We start from the raw sequence: 20,884 nt of genomic DNA, 5'->3' as shown, positions 1-20,884 counted from the left end.
TACAACAGCCTGTGCCGATTAGTCCTTCGCTGCCCCTATAGGACACATCATTGTGTGATGTATGAACAGCTGTCCTGGCATGGACCCTCAGCCAGAAGACAATATCACTGGCTACATCTAATTTTTAAATGTATTCACTTTCAATATCCATATTATTTATCGCAATATTTAGTGCCTTACAGTTCACAATATAGTCTTCATCACAATGAACATATCTCCTTTACTGTCCCTAGAGTTAGGAGAGAAATTGGGAAATATGCTTTCTGTGTTAGGGCCTCTCGTGACTGGAACAACCTTCCAGCCTCCATTCGCTCGCTTATGTCTTTTCCTCTGTTTCGAACTGCTCTGTTAACACATCTTCAGAATACTTGTCTATGTTTCTAGCATTTCATATTTAGCATCAATATATATGATGTATGTGTGTATATATGAATGTGTTTATGTATATATATGTACATAATAGAGATGTTAATTTTGTCAGTTACCCACTAAGCAAAATGATGTCCGAAAGACGTCTTTTCAATGTCTTTGTTACAAAAATCGGACGTTGAAATGACGTCCACTGAGGAGCCAGAATGAAAGTTTTTATGACGTCTTTTTTTGACGTGTTCTGCACGTCCGATATAAACGTTCATCGAACCTTCATACAAGTTTAAAAACTAGTTCAGATGTGGCCATTGTGGACATATTTCAACATCATTTATGGTCTCATTTAGATGTAATTACTTTGACTATTGCTGTCAGATGATGTTAGTGAGAATTAACAGAGGATTAGATGTTGATATTTGTTTAATTTGAAGTGTCACCATTGTGGTGATCAGTGTTTGCTTTAGTTGGGCTCTTGGTCCCCGTTCCTTTTATTTTAACTTTTATTTGGCTGCTCTAACAGTGTGTTTGTGTAACACAATTGTTGTGTCAGAAAAAGTCTAGAAAAAGTTTGAGTGTTATCAGCTCAATTTTGATGATGACAGGATCATTACAAAATGAGCCTTTAATATTGTGTTTAAAGTTTTGTGTTTATATTTGGCATTAATAACCACCAACCTTGTGGAACTGCAATATTGGTGCCAAAAGCATTATAATTATCACTTATTTGAAGGTGTATAAAAATCATGTGCACATGATGTTTTGAGCAAATGTATAGTCACACACAGACATCAAGATTGTGCATATGATTCACAACAATGGTGACAATTTAAAAAAAAGCTTCATGCTGCAATGCATGATGGGTAGCTTTCATAGTACAAAACTCATCCTTAATTCCCAAGCTTTTGTGTTTTGATTGTCACCGTTGTTGTGATTCATATCCACAATCTTGATGTCTGTGTGTGACTATATGATACACTTGCTCAAAACATCATGTGCACATGCTTTTATTCACCTTCAAATAAGTGATCATTTTAATGCTTTTGACACCAATAATGCAGTTCCACAAGGTTGGTGGTTATTAATGCCAAATATAAACACAAAACTTTAAACACAATATTAAAGGCCCATTTTGTGATGATTATGTCGTCATCAACGTTGAGCTGATAACACCTCAAACCTTTTCTAGACTTTCTCTGCCACAACAATTGTGTTACACAAACACACTGTTACAGCAGCCAAAGAAAAGTTAAAGTAAAAGGAAGGGGACCAAGAGCCCAACTAAAGCAAACACTGATCACCACAATGGTGACACTTCAAATTAAACAAATATCAACATCTAAACCTCTGTTAATTCTCACTAACATCATCTGACAGCAATAGTCAAAGTAATTACATCTAAATGAGACCATAAATGATGTTGAAATATGTCCACAATGGCCACATCTGAACTAGTTTTTAAACTTGTATGAAGGTTCGATGAACGTCTATATCGGACGTGCAGAACACGTCAAAAAAAGACGTCATAAAGACTTTCATTCTGGCTCCTCAGTGGATGTCATTTCAACGTCCGATTTTTGTAACAAAGACATTGAAAAGACGTCTTTCGGACATCATTTTGCTTAGTGGGTATATTTGTGATTACTGTGTTATTATGCAATATGTTACACCAGTGGTTCTCAAACATCTCACACCAAGTACCCCTCCTAAAACGCGTGACCTCCATAGCACCTTCATGCTGAGTCCTAGACTAAAAATGTTTACTTAAAAAGGGTATAAAATGTGTCTAGTGGTATACATACCACATTTTGGGAACCACTGTGGCATACTATACTCCATCTATGATGGCTGGGGAGGGGAATAGCGAGAGCTTGTGTGTGTGTAGGTGCGTGCGTCTGCGTATGGTGTGTATGAATGTGTGTGAGTGTGTGCGCTAAGGTTTTGTTGTATTATTATTTTTTATTATTATGATTTTTTTGTTTTATTTGATTGTATCTACGCTGCTGTTCTATGTTCTTTGGACATGATCCTGAGGACCCCCTTGAAAACGAGATGATTCATCTCATGGGGTTGATCCTCCAATAAAATGTTCATAAATAAATAAATAAATATGTTGTAAGGCAGGTGCCAGTAAGTCTGAGCGACCCCTCGAGGAAACAAAGACTCTCCTAAGAATTAACACTTGAACTCTCTTTTGCATATGTAACAGAAACATCCGAGATGCAGCACACATGCAGCTCCATCTCCCCCTTCTCCCACCTTCTCCTCCTCACCTAAAACTCACTGCAAACCTATGCAATGTTTATCTGTACTGAGGTAAAGAGAAGGGAAGGAGGCCTTCACAGGGGAGAGACTAGTTGACACTTCAGGACTGTGTTGTCGTTGCGTCCAGGCGCAGGTCCTTCATCAGATCTGGATACGGCCTGGATCCAGCGGACTGCGGTAAACCTCGGATAAACAGAGAGACTAATATTAGCATAGACGCCATTCTTCTTATGATGTAACGAGTACTTTAGGGTTTATGGGAAGTGTTCCCGGTTCTGGGCTGACCTAATCTATAATAATAATAATACATTTTATTTATTTGGCGCCTTTCTGGACACTCAAGGTCACCTTACAAGAAGGTGCATTAAAACAAACTAAAAAGTAACTAGGGTAAAAACTAGTATAAAAACAGATTAAAATACATCAGTTAAAAGCAGTACAGGAGGATAATGTAGTAGTGGTCAGAGTAAGTAGGCTTGTCTAAACAGATGAGTTTTGAGTGTGGATTTGAAGTGTGGGAGTGAGTCAGAGTTACGGAGGTCAGGGGGGAGAGTGTTCCAGAGCTGGGGAGCAGGGCGGCTGAAGGCCCTACTCCCCATGGTGACGAGGCAGGCTGGCGGGACAATGAGATGGAGAGAGGAGGAGGAGCGGAGAGAGCGGGCAGGTGTGGCAATATGAATGAGGTCAGTCAGGTATGGAGGGGCGAGGTTATGGATGGCTTTGAAAGTGAGGAGCAGGATTTTGTAGTGGATGTGGTATGTGATGGGTAGCCAGTGTAGCTGTTGGAGGACTGGGGTGATGTGCTTGATGGAGGGTGTGTGAGTGATGATGCGTGCAGCGGAATTCTGAACAAGTTGGAGTTTATGGAGGGTTTTTTGAGGGAGACCAAACAGGAGAGAGTTACAGTAATCGATTCGGGAAGTGACAAGGCTATGGACAAGAACGGCAGTGGAAAGAGGAGTGAGAGAAGGGCGTAGGCGGTGAATGTTCCTAAGGTGAAAGTAGCCTGAGCGGGTGATGTTATTGATGTGTGCAGTGAAGCTGAGGGTGCTGTCCAGGATGACACCCAGACTCTTTACCTGAGGGGAGGGGGAAATGGAGGAGCCGTCAATGAAAATTGAGAAATTGTTTATTTTACTTAAGGTGGATTTTGTGCCAGTGAGTAGAAGTTCAGTTTTATTGCTGTTAAGTTTGAGGAAGTTTGAGGTGAACCAGGACTTTATTTCATGAAGGCAGTTGGTTAGGGAGGAGGGTGGGAGTGTGCTGTTGGGTTTACTGGAGATGTAGAGCTGGGTGTCATCCGCATAGCAATGAAAATGAATGTTGTGTTTCCTGAAGATGTGACCAAGGGGGAGAAGATAGATCAGAAAAAGCAAGGGGCCAAGGACAGAACCCTGAGGAACACCAGAAGTGAGAGGGAAGGGATGAGAGGTGAAGGACTTTAGCTGAATAAACTGGGAGCGGTCGGAAAGGTAGGAGCGGAACCAGGTGAGGGGAATGCCAGTGATGCCAATGGAGGAGAGTCTGTCCAGAAGGATGGAATGTGAAATGGTGTCAAAGGCTGCACTGAGATCAAGCAGAAGGAGGATGGATAGTGAACCGGTGTCAGCAGAAAGGAGGAGGTCATTGGTGATTTTGATAAGAACCGTTTCAGTACTATAGAGGGAGCGAAAGCCAGATTGAAATTGTTCATAAAGGTCATTGGAGGAAAGGTGGGTTTGGAGTTGAGCAGCGACAGTTTTTTCCAAGAAGTTTGGAGATGAATGGAAGGTTTGAGATGGGGCGGAAGTTATTGAGGTCAGTGGGATCGGAACCGGGTTTCTTGAGTATGGGAGTGACAGCAGCAGTTTTCAGAGGGTACAGTACCAGAGGTGAGGGAGGCATGAATAATATTAGTGATGAGGGGGGAAAGAGCAGGAGTGGAAGCTTTAACAAGAGAAGTGGGGAGAGGGTCTAGTTGACAGGAGGAGATATTTGATTTCTGGATAAGAATGGAAATTTGATTAACAGAGGGAGGGGTAAATGTTGAAAATGGATGGGTTGGAGTGAATGAGGGTGGAATGGATGGGCTTAAGACTGACGAAGTAAGTTGCTGGTGAATGTGTTGGATTTTTGTGGTGAAAAAAGATGACAGTTTATTGCAAAAGTCAGAAGAATAGAGATGGGATGGAAGTGAATCAGGGGGTTTTGTGATGTTAGAGATGAGGGAGAAAAGAGCCTTGGAATTGCCTTCATTGGAGCTGATTAACCGGGAGTAGTAGGTGGATTTGGCTTTGGAGATGGAGTCTTTGTATTGGAGGATGTGAGTTGTGTACATGTCTTTGTGTATGGTGAGTCCAGTTTTCCTATGGAGTCTTTCCAGCCGGCGGCCTATTGCTTTTTGTTTTCTGAGGGTGGGAGTAAACCAGGGTGCTGTGTTAGTGAAGGTGACAGATCGAGTTTTGAGTGGAGCCAGAGTGTTGAGAGTGTTTTGGAGCTGTGTGTTGTAATGTGTGAGAAACTCATCTGTTGTAGAAAGGCTATCTGCACTGGGAAGGTTATTGATATGAGTTATGAGATTGTTCAGGTTGATGTCCTTGATTTTACGGAAATGAATAGTACGTGGTGGGTTGGATTTACTGAAAGACAGATTGACATTAAATGAAAGAAGCAGATGATCAGTATAAGGTGTTATTCCTGAGCAACAGATTAAGTCCAGAATATGTCCTTTATTGTGTGTGGGAAAGTTGACAAACTGTTGAAATCCAAGGCTATCTATACAAGAGGTAAAATCTTTAGTGAAAGTGTTGTTGAGGTTGTCCATGTGGATATTGAAATCTCTCAGTAGTATGACATTAGATGAAAGTGTGGTCAGATGAGACAGAAATGCAGAAAAGTCAGAGATGAAATCCTTGTTTGGTTTTGGTGGTCTATAGAGAGTCGCAATAACAGTGGGAGTAGGTCCAGAGAGCTGACAGACAGTGGCCTCAAAGGAGAGGCAGGCAGGCACATTCACGGGAACAACTTTCCAGTTCTCACGGTATATTACCGCGAGACCGCCCCCTCTCCCAGACACACGAGGTGCAGATTGGTAAACAAACCCCGGTGGAGTGGTTTCATTTAGGGGAGCGAAGTCGTTTGGCTGCTGCCAGGTCTCAGTCAGACAAAAGATGTCAAACTTACGGTCCGTCAGGAGATCCTGGACGAGGTGGCCCTTGCCCGTGAGAGAGCGGATGTTTAAAAGGCCGATGTTGACCGCAATGCTGCAGAGACTGACAGCCGCGTTAACATTAGCCAAGCTCGGGACACAGGCTAACAGCGAATGATCAGCACGGCGTCCGGTGTTCTTCCGAGGCCGGCGAGTGGTAGACCAGAACGACTTGATGGAGGTGGAGTTGTCGTATTGGAAATGTTGTGATCCCCGGTGAGTGCCTCTCTGCTTCTGATGTTCCTCCCAGAAACTCTCTGTGGTCTCGTCAGACATGGTCAGACAAATGCAACAATTTTCAGCACAAAGCTCCAAACATATATGATCTTTAAATGTTGTTGCAAGAAAAGTCAGAAGTCGTTGCCCTTCCATACGGATCAAAGATTCCGAGAGCGGTATAAAGCCCCGTAATTTTTACCCACAGGCTGCAGCGATCCACCATTTGAGGAACTCTCAAAGGCACAGCCGTCCAGGAAGCAAATCTGTACAAGAAGTATCCAGGAGCTGCAAGGGAGGCTCTGGGCAGATTTAAAAGAGAGAGATGAATGAAGTCAAAATGGGTGAGTCAGTGCCTGGAGTGTCTCATGGTTTTCAGTGTGTCATTGCTGATTATTGTAGCACACTCCAGCACAATCAGGTTTATTAATCAAGAGGAAGATAGAAGCTATGGGGACGAGACGATAACCCTTCAAGCTGTTCGTGAAGTGTGAGTGGACCTGCATCACATCACTGCCACACTGAATTTAAAGACTTAACATAAATTCCACCCAAGTACCCAAGATTCTAAAAAATAGAACTTGTAGAAGATTATTATTTAGAAAATAAGTAAATTAGCCTAGGAAATAAGTTATTTAGCTATATTTTTGTATACTATTATTTCCCCTGTTTGTGAATTTGGTTTGGCTTTTTGAAGCCTAAAGAAAGGCCTGGAGTGTTGCTTGCAGCAGAAAATTATATTCTAGTATGTCACACCTAAAAATATCTAATATAATGTGTGTTACCATCTTTGGAAAAGGATGTATGGTATATAAGTGTGAGCAAAAATCAGGAGTTGTCTTCTGCAGAAGATGCTTGGCTTTGTTTCAAAAAGGTCGGAGTTGCCCTGATCATTGAATATTTATGTAGCACTGAGGATTTCAAAAGGGACGGATAAATTGCACCCCTTTTAAATTTTTAACTTGGTAAAGACATTATTGTTACATTTATTTGTATTACTGGATTGCACTGTGTTCTGAGTAAAATCATTTCGGTTAAACTCAAGTTCGTCAGTAGGGGGCAATCAAGTGTTACTCTACGAACAGAATAGAAGTATTATTCAGTACGTGATGAAGTGCGGTGTACATGCAAAGAAAAGCGCTCCTTGTTTGACCAGTGATTTGACCTGTGTCTTTTGAACAGGTAAACTGACAATAATCTTTTCACTAGTAATGCCCAACATTATTGTATTTTTATAGAGCTGTAATTCGTGCCTGAGACGTTAAGAAATGTTTAATTTGACTGTGATTAAGAGTGTCGTACGTAAAATGGCGAACGAGTTGAGATGTTAACAACTCAAAATAAAACTAGTAACTTTTTAAAGTGTAACAAATTTTGGCGAGTCAGCCAGGACGAGGCGACAGAGTGACCAGTACCATTAACTCCCTCCTTCCCAACAAGTCGAACCTTCAACAAGATGGACGCCGGTCAGATCATGCGTGATCAAGTGAGTGCAGCTCTGTGGCAGCTAGGGGAAGAGTCTCTTGTGGATGTCTACAGATACCTGAAATGTGATGGTCTGGACAGTGGAGAGTCTCGCAGCAGGACACGGAGGGCGCTCATCAGGATGGCCGAGTGTCAATTGGATGAGCTTCGAGGAGAAACTAGATGGCGATGAAGGTGAACAGTACTGTGCTGATTTATTAACATTCATTGAAAGACAAAGTAAAGGGTGTAGTCAACCAAATGAAGTGTACCTATCAGAGAAGCCAGCTCCAAAAGAAGGACTAAAAAAATATATCTCACCACACGCCTCTCTTTTAAAGACGGATTCACCACTCAAGAGCCGGTTAGAGCCAACTCGCCAATTGCCTGAGGTAATGATGCGAAGGGCGTTTCAAATCTGTGGGCAAATAGACCCCTTTTCAGTTGGTAAACATGGTGACGTTTTTTTGTGGGCGGGGCTTAGGTGGTTGCAGAACGATCGCTCTTGGCTGCTTCACTAACGTTAGTTTCCAAGTTTTGTTAGCTTGTTTTTTAACAATGACTGGAGAAAATACGATTTTATCTTAATGTGCAAGGTCACTCACTGTCCAGAACCACGATTGTTATTTGCAAAAGGTAATTTTAACGGACGGAACCCGATTGGCTGACACTTACACGCTCAGTCAATGGATGGACGAACTGACAGGATTAACGTTAGCACTTCCTCCGGTTAAGTGGCCTGACTTCTACACCTACCCGATAACAACATGACATCATGACTTTGCGTAAACATACACGCCACTTTCAAGTCAAGTGGCGTGTTATTTATACGCATTTTGAGCTATCCGCGTGCATGTCCACGCCGAAACGAACCGTCATCTTCCGCGTGTATGTCTACGCCGTTAAACGTCAGAGTGATACCGCGTGTATGTGTACGCCGTTAAATGTCCGAGCGAAACGGAGCAAAATGTATATCTACATCTGGGGAGCAATATTTTTTTTCCTAGAATGGTAGGGGAACACTCATAAATGGTATTAACCCCAGTGACGGGTAGGTTTAGGGACGCGCTTGGGGTAGTTCATATACAGTAATGCAACGTAAGTCAACGGCGTTGATAAACACGCTGAAAAGCGATTATGCGTGTTGATAACACGGCAGAAATGGAAATACGAATTGGCGTGTCATACATACGCCATTTCATGAGATCAGTCTGTCGATAAAGAAACCGAGGGTAAAGAGAAACTGAGGGCATATAAATCTTTAGATGCCTATAACTATGTGCTGAATGGTCATGTACAAGACTTGTGTGGTATGATCCGCAGTTCTGCCTAGCCAGCGCCAAGAAGACGACAATTTAAAGAGTGACATTACGGTGCAATTTTAATGATGTGAATTTTTTCTAGAAATAAAAATTCCAGATACAGCATATTCACTTTTCAGCGATTCTTGCACCCAACAACACAACAAGATGACATTTAATAATAATAATAATAACTTAAGCTCCTTATTATGTAGCCTAATCTGTGCTGGTTTGTATGGGCCGCCTCCAGTTTTCTCTTTGTTTTGCAACAGCTAGTGCCGTGACGTAATTGTGACGTCGGCTCGAAATTGGTCAATTGGAGAGAGGTCAGAGGGATAAATTGTCATATCTCAGTTTAGTCCACCAGATTGAGCTGGGAATACAAAAGGGGCACACACAGACTGAGGTAGTTGAGGCTGTAATCAGGGCTGTCAGTCCAGGACTGCCGTTGAGAGACATGTTAGAGATCAAGCGTGGGCTGACCCTCAGTGCACTCCTCATCATCCTGAAGGGCCACTATAGAGTAGATAGTTCCACAGAGCTTTACCACCAGCTTCTTAACATCTCCCAAGAACCCAAAGAGACTGCCCTGAACTTTGTATTCCGTGCGATCGAGCTGAAAAAGAAACTGTTATGGAAAGCAGCGAATGAAGACACAGATGAACTGTACAGCAGAGCCGTCATTCAGCGCAAGTTCCTCCGTTCGATTGAAACTGGACTGTTGAGTGATTCTGTGAAGTTCCAAATTCTACCCCACCTCAGCGATGTGAGCATAATGGTTGAGCAACTGATACAGAAAGTGAATGAGGCAGGAAAAATTTGAAAGTGAGAGACAAGAGAAATGGAAAAGATCCACTGCTGGTAAAAGTCCAGGAGTTCAGGACAAAAAAGTTCAAGAGCTTGAGACTAAGCCTGACAGCATAAACGCGCAACAGATGATGCAGCAGATATTTCGGGCTGTAATGGAGGCAAGTCCCTGTCCTCGTGGACAGAAGCAGGAAGTGAGAGGCTGCAAGAAGTGCAAGGAGGAGGGAACGGGTGAGAACTGTTTGCACTGTTTTAAATGTGAGCAGGAGGGCCACTTCTCTCGTGGGCGCAGAACCACATCAGAAAAACGGGCAGGGACTACTGAGGGGGCCAGCAGTAGTCCGAAGCCGATTGCCCCGAAACGAGTAGCCACCACCCAGCCCAGTCATGCAACCAACAACAGCCTTTGAAAAGAGAGCAGCTGGCACCTCATCGGCTGTAAGTGTGATAAACTACATACCACCTCGACACCAGCCACAGTTGATAAGCCTTGTGGGTAGCCGATGTATAGTGGACTGCGTTATGGATAGTTGCCCAGTTAGAGCCCTGTGGGACACGGGAGCACAGTCCAGCATAGTGAATGACCTCTGGCGACTGAACCACCTCTCCCACACTGTTGTCAAACCCATCTCAGAGTTGTTGGAGGATGAGACACGACAGTCTTTGCTGTTTATGACACATCCATTCTATATACAAAGTAAACCAACCCTCAACAAACTACTTGTGTGGCCTTTAAAATGTATAACAAAGAATTATTTATAGCTTCCGCATAGCCACGAGAATTATATTATAACGTGAATTATCCCGACAACGTTTTATCAGTACAGAGATAAAGAGAAAGGAAGGAGGCCTTCAGAAATCCTGATGTGTGTGGGGAACTCCGAGGACAAACAAAGTGCAGATTATCACGTGAAACGAAACAATATCCAATCAGAAAGCAAGCTGAATTCAATTATCACATCTAATTGCATGCATATCACATGATTAAATAGTCTACACTTTAGAGTGATTAGTAATGGGAAGCTGCCAACTGTGGAAGCAATCAAAAACTATTTTGACATGCTATTATAACTATTGTTATTTTTTAACATGATCTTCAAGGTATATGTGTGTGGCTGTCAATAAAACTGAAGTCAGATAGAATTGTTTTATAGTGTACTTAAGTTTTACAACATTATTTACACATTATTTATTTTTACAATACAAATGTTTACAAAACTGCTTTAAAGGAAATAAAAAACTGAAAAGACAACTATTGCATTTTGTAGATTTTTCTACAAGAATTTGAGTTGTTTCCTCACCAGATAACATGATTGTTTTACATTAATATGATAAACATTATATTAATTTAAACATTTTTTTAAATACATTTATGTAGATATAATAGTGTCTGATTGACTGTTCATGTCTACCCTTAAGAGTTGTAAAAAAAAAAAATTATACATTTATTAATATTGCTGTACCCTTTGTATATTCCAATAAAACAATAGCCTATAAAAAATATATATAGTGATGGATTTATGAGATAAAATTCACTTCAAAAGAAAATGACATTAATTTACAAAAATAAAGCATTTTAGGATCAAGGAGTGTTTATTTGACATTAATTTCAAGTCCAGTCAAGCATCTGGACATTTTACTTTTTGAAACATTTTGCTTCCCATTATTCACATTGACACATGATCATTAAAGCTTTCCAAAATAAAAATGTAGTTTGTAAAAAGAGGCTCGTTATGAATTTTTTATTTTTTTCTGAACCCCATATTTCAATCTATTGTATTGTTTTTTTCTGGATTAGACCAAAAACAATATTATATAGTGGCATCCAACATCTATAATAGGGACCATTTACATTTATAACACACAAAACATAAAAAAACAGCAGCACAAGCAATTATATACAGCTGTAAGTCACTTTCAGATATTATTGAGACACTGACATGGATCAGAGTTTGAAGCAGTTGACGAGATGTCTTCCCAATGCATCTTATAAGAAAAAAAAAAAAACAGCAGCAACAAAGATTATTTATTATCGTAAGCATAGCTTATCTAAAGCTAAAGAATTTTATGATCATTATTTCAATTCATCTATTCATTACTATTAATTCATATTAAATCAAAATTTAATATGAAAATTGTACATTTGGCACAAAAATTGTACAATTGTTACAAAACAATTGGCTTACTTCATCACCGACATGCAAAAGTCAAGGTCAGGTATTTATAAGTTCCAACACAAGGTTCACCGAAAACTGTGTTTGATGCATGAAGAACACAACTCTTTCTTCCATTGCACCTGAATCATAGACAGAAAATAGGTACTTAGGAATAGCTTTAATGTTCCATACACTGTTAGAAAAATCTGTAGAAATTACAGTATTACTGGCAGCTACTTGCCAGTAACTTACTGTAGATTTAAATTGAAGTTATTTACTGGCAACAATTTGTTCAAAATTAAATGAACATTAAACATTAACAAGTCTTTATCTTTACAGAATAAAACTAAAATAACATCCTCATGCAAAGCATTCTGGGAACCAAAAAAACAGAAAAAGGTTGATGAAGATTTCTGGTTCCCAGAATGCTTTGCATTAGATTGTTATTTTATAATTTTATTCTTTAAAGACAAAGACTTGTTAATGTTTAATGTTCATTTAACTTTGAACAAACTGTTGCCAGTAAATAACATAAATTTAAATCTACAGTAAGTTACTGGCAAACAGCTGCAAAACTACAGCAAATTTTTTACAGTGTAGACATAAGAAATATATTTCTTGTTCTTGTAAAATACTTAAATGAAATCATGAACATTAACATATTTTACTGTTATCTGTCAATCTTACCGATTGGAAACTGTATTAGTGACTGTTCTTTTGCAGCGCGTGTTTGAGGTATGATAATATGGTATCCCTCTAACACATGTTGTGCGGTCAGTCCGTCCATAGTTGGCTTCAATAACCCTTATTGTTCCAAACGAACCTGACACACATAAAAACAAAGCAAATTGTAAGATTTAAGCACACACATGTTCAGAATTATACCCCAGTGCTTCATGTCTCTCTCATACTATCCTATTGGGACACAAAAGGCCAAAAATATAACTTAAAAAAATAAAAAAATACTGAGTTACTCACCACATCTGAGGGTGCCAAACCCTCCTTCACAGATCACACCTGCTTCTATTCCTGCAGAGATTATATAGTAAAATAACTTGAAATAAAATATTGTAGTTTAATAAAGTTTATAATAAAGTTTTTTTATATATATATTTAAAACTAAATCATACATTATAAATTAGTCAATTGGCATTCTTACCATGTTGACACAGAAACAGCAGCACTGAAAATCAAAGTCAAATAGAAACAAGCTAAAACACTGAATTGAAGAGTTAAAATCATGTCAGTTCAGCCAATTTTAAATCATTACTTACATATGATCCAGCTTAGCTTTTGTACCAGCATGTTGAAGGTGTGAATCAAAGGGAAACTCTGGAATTCTCTTAAGGAGGCACATGTGTTCATGGTTTTTATAACAAACACAGACTCGTTATCATCTGTTTACTGTTGATAACCAATGCGGAAATGGGAGTTTACAATCTTGGAAATTTCAAAACAATAAAAAACAAAACTTATTTTTCTGCTAACGATTGCATGGATTTGTGACAATATTATTGCGGCAATATTGCGGCAAGCGCTGAATTCCATCACAACACCATTATAGATAAAAACCTTAAAGTCAAGCTTTATAAATCCATTTGTAGAAATAAAAAATAACTACATGAGGAAATGGTGACAAATAGCCGATTCATCTTTTGTTGATCGTTAACTTGGCTGATTGCACTAGCAATCTTTTATGATTCTATTGTAACCTATTTTACTGTTTTGTTTTGATCATGTTCAGTCACCTTCATGACCCAATTGAGAGTCCGGAAAATTTCCGGAAAAGTTGTTCCTGTTGTGGGATTGCAAATATATTTTCTGTGCTAACATTTTGGGAACATTACTAAAGACCAGGCAACTCTGAATGACATTCTAATAATGTTACTGGAAATAAAACAGATCAGATATTTTAAAGTTTGAGTTTTAAACACACTGTAGGAAAAACTAGATGTACCGCATGGCGGTACAAAATATGACCGCCGCTCAGGCCTGCACTGGCTTTCCCCAAAAATAAATGACGTGGAGCAATTTGGCTGTATTGCGTGTTTATATATATAAGTTGTATACTTTAAAAGACTGTCTGGAGTATTCCTGTGGATCATGGATAATTTAGAGTTTTGTAATTATTTGCCATTACTATTTAAGTTTTATATCAAAAGTCATTAGTTTAGACACTTAACATCCATAATGTGAAAACGTCACATCCATAACAGTGGTTAACAGTAAAAAGCGACTGAAGTGCCCTTGAGCAAGGCACCTAAATTTGTCACCCTGGTATCGTTGACGGAAAATTCAGTAGATTGACGAAAAAAAAAAACTAAAAAACTTTGACAATCGATTATGGGCTAGGTTGATGTGGGCCCTTAAGACCAACATACTTTGCAATTTTCTTCATCCTCGGTGCCACGGTTCAGGTAGGTATTTAGGAAAAACTGCATTTTTTGGGTTTGGAGGGGCCCCTGGGGGGGGGGGGGGGGTGGCCCCTGGGGACCAAAACGAATTTTTTTCGTAAAAGTCTAGTGGGGCTACATGCTCACCAAATTTCATGTTCCCCGGTGTTTCGGTGTCCGTGGTATCGTTGACGGAAAATTCAGTAGATTGACGAAAAAAAAAAAAAAAAAACTTTGACAATCCCTATATGACCGCTTTCGCTAGCATAATAACTGCTGCAATGAATGCTGGGAGCCATGACTTTTAGGCTGTGGTGGCTCCCAGCATGCTTTGCGGCATGAAGCGTGTCATATGATTCATATGCTGATTCTTAATGCAGTTATGTCTAAAGATTTTTTTTTTATCCCACAGTGTGGGCTATTTAAAAATCCAAATTCAGAATGTCTGGGGCCTTATTCACAAAACATATTGTAATATGTTGTCCAAGATGGCGGAGTAGAGGCACAGTCGCTCACAGCTCTCCCTGACTAAATTGCTAAAACAGCAAATCAAGATTTCCAAGCGCAGAACCTGTTTCAGGGTTTTCGATTTTTTTGCTCTTGTGACTTTGATCATGCCTGGGAAAAGGGGAAACACAAAAGAGTCGTCGAATTTACAGGCTGAAAACACTGACACCACCTCGTGCGGCGGACTCGGGCGTCTCTGGAAGAAACTCTGCCAAAAATGTTTTGCCGAAGACGACAAAAATTCCAGAGATCGCTTTGAACGTTTGGAAAATCAGCTGGATTCTATCAAAATGACACTTGATCAACATTCCAAAGACTTGGATTCTCAGCGCAAGATTACAACCTCTCTACAAACACGAATGAAGCGAGTAGAGGAAGCTACTACTGAACATAATGACACCATGGAGAAACTTCAACAGAAACTAGCTTCGATGGAAGACCGGAGTAGGAGGAACAATCTCCGAATTCTAAACTTGAAAGAAGGAGTGGAAGAAGATCAGGCCTTGGCTTACCTGGTGCGTAGCCTTCCCAAATGGTTCCCTGAATTGGACATTATATCCCCCGGAGCTCATGCGAGCACATCGCGTTGGCCCTCCGCGCAAGGCTTCTGTTCCTCCGCGGACCATGATCCTGAACTGTCTTCGCTTCACCGACAGAGATCGGATTTTGGGATTCACAAGGAAGTCACCGGTGACAGTAGACGGTTAAGCAATTCGCTTCACTGCAGACTACAGCGATGCCACCGCTCGGCGCAGACGTCCGTGCTTCCCTATAATGAATAGGGCTCGCACCTTGGGATTTCAAGCTTTCCTACTATATCCAGCCACCATCAAGTTGACACGCGGATCCGACCAAAACCTGTTTACTGAGCCAAGTGAGGCATCTAAGTTTATCAACTCCTTTGATTCACTCAACTTGGATGATGAGACTTAATTTTCACCATAACTGTGTCACCACGGTTACGCTATCATGCTTGTTTTTGTTTACTTTACTTTCGTATGTACGGTATGATGCGATACGGTATGATTCCGTTCAAGGATAAGAGACGTCTACAGGTACAAGCTGATTTTGATTTTATGATTTTCTGATGAATTATCTGCCTTATTACAGTTTGGAGGCTTGCCAATTTTTGGTTGGTAATAGTATGCTGATTTGTTGTTCTATCACACTGAGATTTAACTCGAAAAATCCTTTGTGTATCTTCTTTATTTATCTAGTAAAATGTAATAAAGTAATATGATTGATTAAGCTGACATTTGACATTTTTGTTTTGTTTTTTAATGCAAGATCTTATTTTATTTTATTCTTTTTTGTTTGTGTGTGTGTGTGTGCGTGTGTGTGTGCGTGCGGTTTGAATGTTGGTTTGCTCTCATATTCACCTTACCCCAATCATACCATTATTGTAAATCAATAAGGAAGTGCCTCTGGCATGGAAGTGTACCAAAGTCATTCCATTGTATAAAGGAGGGGACACCCAAAACATGAACAATTATAGACCTATCTCAATGATTAACAGTATTGTGAACATTTTTGAGAAAATGATCTTCGATTCATAACATTTTATTATCTCAATGCCAGTCAGGTTTCAGGAAACACTCAACTACCACTGCTCTTTTGAAATGTACAAATGATATTTTTTCTAGTTTTGATAACAATATGTGTACTGGTGCCATCTTCTTAGATCTTACAAAAGCATTTGATTTAGTTGATCATTACCTGCTCCTGGATAAATTATACTCAATTGGCCTTTCCCGTTCATCTCTTCTTTGGTTTAACTCATATTTCCATCACCGCCGCCAGTGTGTGTCCTTCAGGGGCAGTCAGTCGAATTTTACAGGTGTAGATAAAGGCATACCCCAGGGTTCTTTGCTTGGGCCTTTGTTATTTTCCATTTTTATAAATGACCTGCCACTCTGCTGTTCAGAATGTGATATTCATCTTTATGCAGATGATACAATTATATATTGCTCCAAACCAAATATTCTCGACATATAATCATTCTTGACTTTGATTCTGGACAGCAGTGGCTGTCATTTAATAAACTCCTGCTGAATAAATCAAAATCTTATTGTATGCTTTTCCAGAAGAAAGATGTAATAATCTGCATTTTCTGGATTCTTCTCCTCTAGAGCCAACCGAAAAAATTAAATACCTCAGTGTTTGGCTGGAAACTGATCTTTCATTCAAAGCTCATGTACACGCCCTTACCAACAAACTTGACGTTCGTCTTAAAACATTATATCAATCGATAGACGGTTTTAACTTCCATGTAAGGAGAAGAATAGTCTCTCAGTTGTTGCCACCTATTCTGGACTATGCAGATATTATATATTCTAACACTACTGCCACTTGTCTACACTCTCTTGATGTGGTATACAACAGCCTGTGCCGATTAGTCCTTCGCTGCCCCTATAGGACACATCATTGTGTGATGTATGAACAGCTGTCCTGGCATGGACCCTCAGCCAGAAGACAATATCACTTTTAAATGTATTCACTTTCAATATCCATATTATTTATCGCAATATTTAGTGCCTTACAGTTCACAATATAGTCTTCGTCACAACAAACATATCTTCTTTACTTTCCAGTTAGGAGAGAAATTGGGAAATATGCTTTCTGTGTTAGGGCCCCTCGTGACTGGAACAACCTTCCAGCCTCCATTCGCTCGCTTATGTCTTTTCCTCTGTTTCGAACTGCTCTGTTAACACATCTTCAGAATACTTGTCTATGTTTCTAGCATTTGATATTTAGCATCAATATATATTATGTATGTGTGTATATGAATGTGTTTATATAATATATGTACATATCTAGAGATGTTAATTTTGTCAGTTATATTTGCGATTACTGTGTTATATGCAATATGTTACACCAGTGGTTCTCAAACATCTCACACCAAGTACCCCTCCTAAAACACGTGACCTCCATAGCACCTTCATGCTGAGTCCTAGACTAAAAATGTTTACTTAAAAAGGGTATAAAATGTGTCTAGTGGTATACATACCACATTTTGGGAACCACTGTGGCGTACTATACTCCATCTATGATGGGTGGGGAGGGGAATAGCGAGAGCTTGTGTGTGTGTAGGTGCGTGCGTGTGCGTATGGTGTGTATGAATGTGTGTGAGTGTGTGCGCTAAGGTTTTGTTGTATCATTATTTTTTATTATGATTTTTTTGTTTTATTTGATTGTATCTACGCTGCTGTTCTATGTTCTTTGGACATGATCCTGAGGACCCCCTTGAAAACGAGATGATTCATCTCATGGGGTTGATCCTCCAATAAAATGTTCATAAATAAATAAATAAATAAATAAATAAATATGTTGTAAGGCAGGTGCCAGTAAGTCTGAGCGACCCCTCGAGGAAACAAAGACTCTCCTAAGAATTAACACTTGAACTCTCTTTTGCATATGTAACAGAAACATCCGAGACACAGCACACATGCAGCTCCATCTCCCCCTTCTCCCACCTTCTCCTCCTCACCTAAAACTCACTGCAAACCTATGCAATGTTTATCTGTACTGAGGTAAAGAGAAGGAAAGGAGGCCTTCACAGGGGAGAGACTAGTTGACACTTCAGGACTGTGTTGTCGTTGCGTCCAGGCGCAGGTCCTTCATCAGATCTGGATACAGCCTGGATCCGGCGGACTGCGGTAAACCTCGGGATAAACAGAGAGACTAATATTAGCATAGACGCCATTCTTCTTATGATGTAACGAGTACTTTAGGGTTTATGGGAAGTGTTCCCGGTTCTGGGCTGACCTAATCTATACAGCCTACTTTAGTGTAAACGCCCACTGCTGTGATTGGCTAACAGCTTTGCATATGAAATAGCTAGTATTACATGTGGAACTCTCTCGAAAACTTTTAGCACGTTTTTACTATTACAGCTCTCAATGTTAACTACTGAAAAGTGATAATTATAGCATTAAAAGATAGATCCATGGCATTATATTTTTGGTATGAAAGGTTGCAGTGATGAGAGTGTAGCCGATCACAGACATGAATGCAGCGATCTCATGATTGTTACTCGATTTCTGTACACTAACGAATGCTTTCATCATAACTAACAGTGCAAACACAATGTAAATAAAAGATTAATTGATTATTACGAGAGTTTTGTCGCAAGTCCAGAACTCAGTCACTGAAAAACGTTCTCCATGGGATAAACAAGTGACGTCTTTTGTTCCCATGATGTTTCTGGAATTTTACCCAAGATTCTAAAAAATAGAACTTGTAGAAGATTATTATTTAGAAAATAAGTAAATTAGCCTTGGAAATAAGTTATTTAGCTATATTTTTGTATACTATTATTTCCCCTGTCTGTGAATTTGGTTTGGTTTTTTGAAGCCTAAAAAAAGGCCTGGAGTGTTGCTTGCAGCAGAAAATTATATTCTAGTATGTCACACCTAAAAATATCTATAGGGTGTGTTACCATCTTTGGAAAAGGATGTATGGTATATACAGTATATTATATATATAATATTTAAGATTTATTTAAGATTGATTGACATATTATAAGATTTTTTTTTTTTTTTTTTGCCGAACACAGAATCCAGCCGACCAGATAGCAGCAGAATCACTTTTCTCAGGTGAATATCTCATATAATCTTGTATTTATTTGAGAGCCTTCATTATAGATGAAATTATGATGATGCAGCTGCACTTTTAGGTTTCTCTGGCAAGTAGGCTAGCTTTAGTTTATAAGCAACAGATAACCAGCGGATTAGTTTTAGTGTTTACACTGCCAAAAATAATTTTTGTCTTGTTTTCCTTTACAAATATCTAAACATATACTTAAATCAAGATAAATTTACTCGAGAAGCAAAATGACTCTTGTTTTCTGAAAATTTTATCAAAATGATTTAAGCTTAAACAAGGAAAAATATCTGCCAGTGGGGTCAGAAAAATAAACTTAATTCAAAGGGGAAAACAAGATTTTTTTTCTGACCCCGATGAGAGATATTTTCTCTTTTAAGTGTAAAGTCACGTAATTGTGATTTAGCTTCTCAAGTATCTTGATTTAAGGATGTTTAGATATTTGTACTGGAAATCAAGACAAAAGTACTGAGGAAGAAATTAATTTCATTTAATTCACAGATGGTCTGTAAATTATCATTTGTGTCAGACTGACTTCTGACTGAATTCTGTTGCACTAATCCTGATGGAAAAGCCCAGAAAGCTGTTGATCAGCATCATACATTTTTGTTACCTTTTTAGCTTTATTTTAATAAACTGGTTTCTAGGATGGCAGATTTAAAGCGTCACAATCAAGTGTTTGTAATTTCATCTATAAGCAAACAACTTTATTTTGAATAAAGTGTATATACTATAGCAGAAAGGTGTCATGTGGATATTGTTTAACTCGTGTGTCTCCTCCTGAACACAGAATGAGGCCGTGTCTGATGAAACGCCACATAACCCATCAAACCAGAACCAGAATGCAGCAGAATCGCTTGAGTTGAGGCCGATGTTAGACGCTCAAGAACAAGAGGCTGGAGACAGAGAGACGCAACCTGATTCTGTCCAACAATCAGTGCAATGAGTGAATCTAACAGATTACTTCTCAAACATTCAGGGATCAAGCCGAGGGATCAGCTTTAAAATGTCTGAATGTCATTGCATTTCAAAAAGATATCAAATCAATTATTTATTGTAAAGAGATGGACAAACTCACTTTACAATCCAAAAACTAGACAGACAGAAGCTTTATGCTTAAATGAATAGTTCACCCAAAAATTAACATTCTGTCATCATTTACTCACCAAACCTGTACGAGTTTCTTTCTTCTGTTGAACACAAAAGAAGATACTTTGAAGAATGCTGGTTAGACGGTAGCCATTGACTTTCATAATAGGACAAAAATACTATGGAAGTCAATGACTACTGTAAGCAGTCTGGTTACCAACATTCTTTACACAATCTTAAATTCTTTTATATACTTTATATTTATACAATATTGGGTTCATACTGTACAGTGTTTTCTTGATAAGTTGCTGCAGGGCATGGACGGCATTAATATGTCTCATGGTTGGAGTTTTCCTCACGTTGCTCTTATTATTATCCCTTCTGCTCTTTATTTGAGTATGTTACTCATTAACCTGCAGACCACGTTTCTGAACACGGAATCGGCTTGGTTAATATGTAAATATTATGTACAAGAATGTGCCATTGTTGAAGTGTACTTTCAATAAATGCTGGACTGGAGCAAAAGTTCTG

The 20,884-nt window shown here is 39.3% G+C and overlaps 1 protein-coding gene across 3 annotated transcripts; it reads right to left on the bottom strand.

Annotated features, from left to right (window-relative positions):
- Positions 1-10,702: 10,702 nt before the first annotated feature.
- Positions 10,703-13,105, bottom strand: LOC307165082 (rhamnose-binding lectin-like). Of its 3 annotated transcripts, XM_079882378.1 has the most exons (6): positions 13,037-13,105; positions 12,922-12,945; positions 12,741-12,791; positions 12,450-12,585; positions 11,793-11,902; positions 10,703-11,592 (listed from the first exon to the last, which is right to left on the bottom strand). In XM_079882378.1, the coding sequence occupies exons 1-5, from the start codon at positions 13,065-13,067 to the stop codon at positions 11,797-11,799; spliced, it is 348 nt and encodes a 115-aa protein (XP_079738504.1). In that variant the 5' UTR covers positions 13,068-13,105; the 3' UTR covers positions 10,703-11,592; positions 11,793-11,796. The 3 variants fall into 3 exon arrangements, 2 of the variants coding, with proteins under 2 accessions (XP_079738504.1, XP_079738503.1); XR_013822400.1 differs by having other exon boundaries at positions 10,703-11,902; positions 12,744-12,791; positions 13,037-13,089; XM_079882377.1 differs by having other exon boundaries at positions 10,703-11,902.
- Between the last annotated feature and the right edge of the window lie 7,779 nt (positions 13,106-20,884).

The sequence above is a fragment of the Squalius cephalus genome, assembly GCF_949319135.1.
Source record: "Squalius cephalus genome assembly, chromosome: 1".
Taxonomy (NCBI): Eukaryota; Metazoa; Chordata; class Actinopteri; order Cypriniformes; family Leuciscidae; genus Squalius; species Squalius cephalus.
The sequence above is the reverse complement of the archived record's forward strand: the minus strand, read 5'-3'. Positions and strand labels throughout refer to the sequence as shown.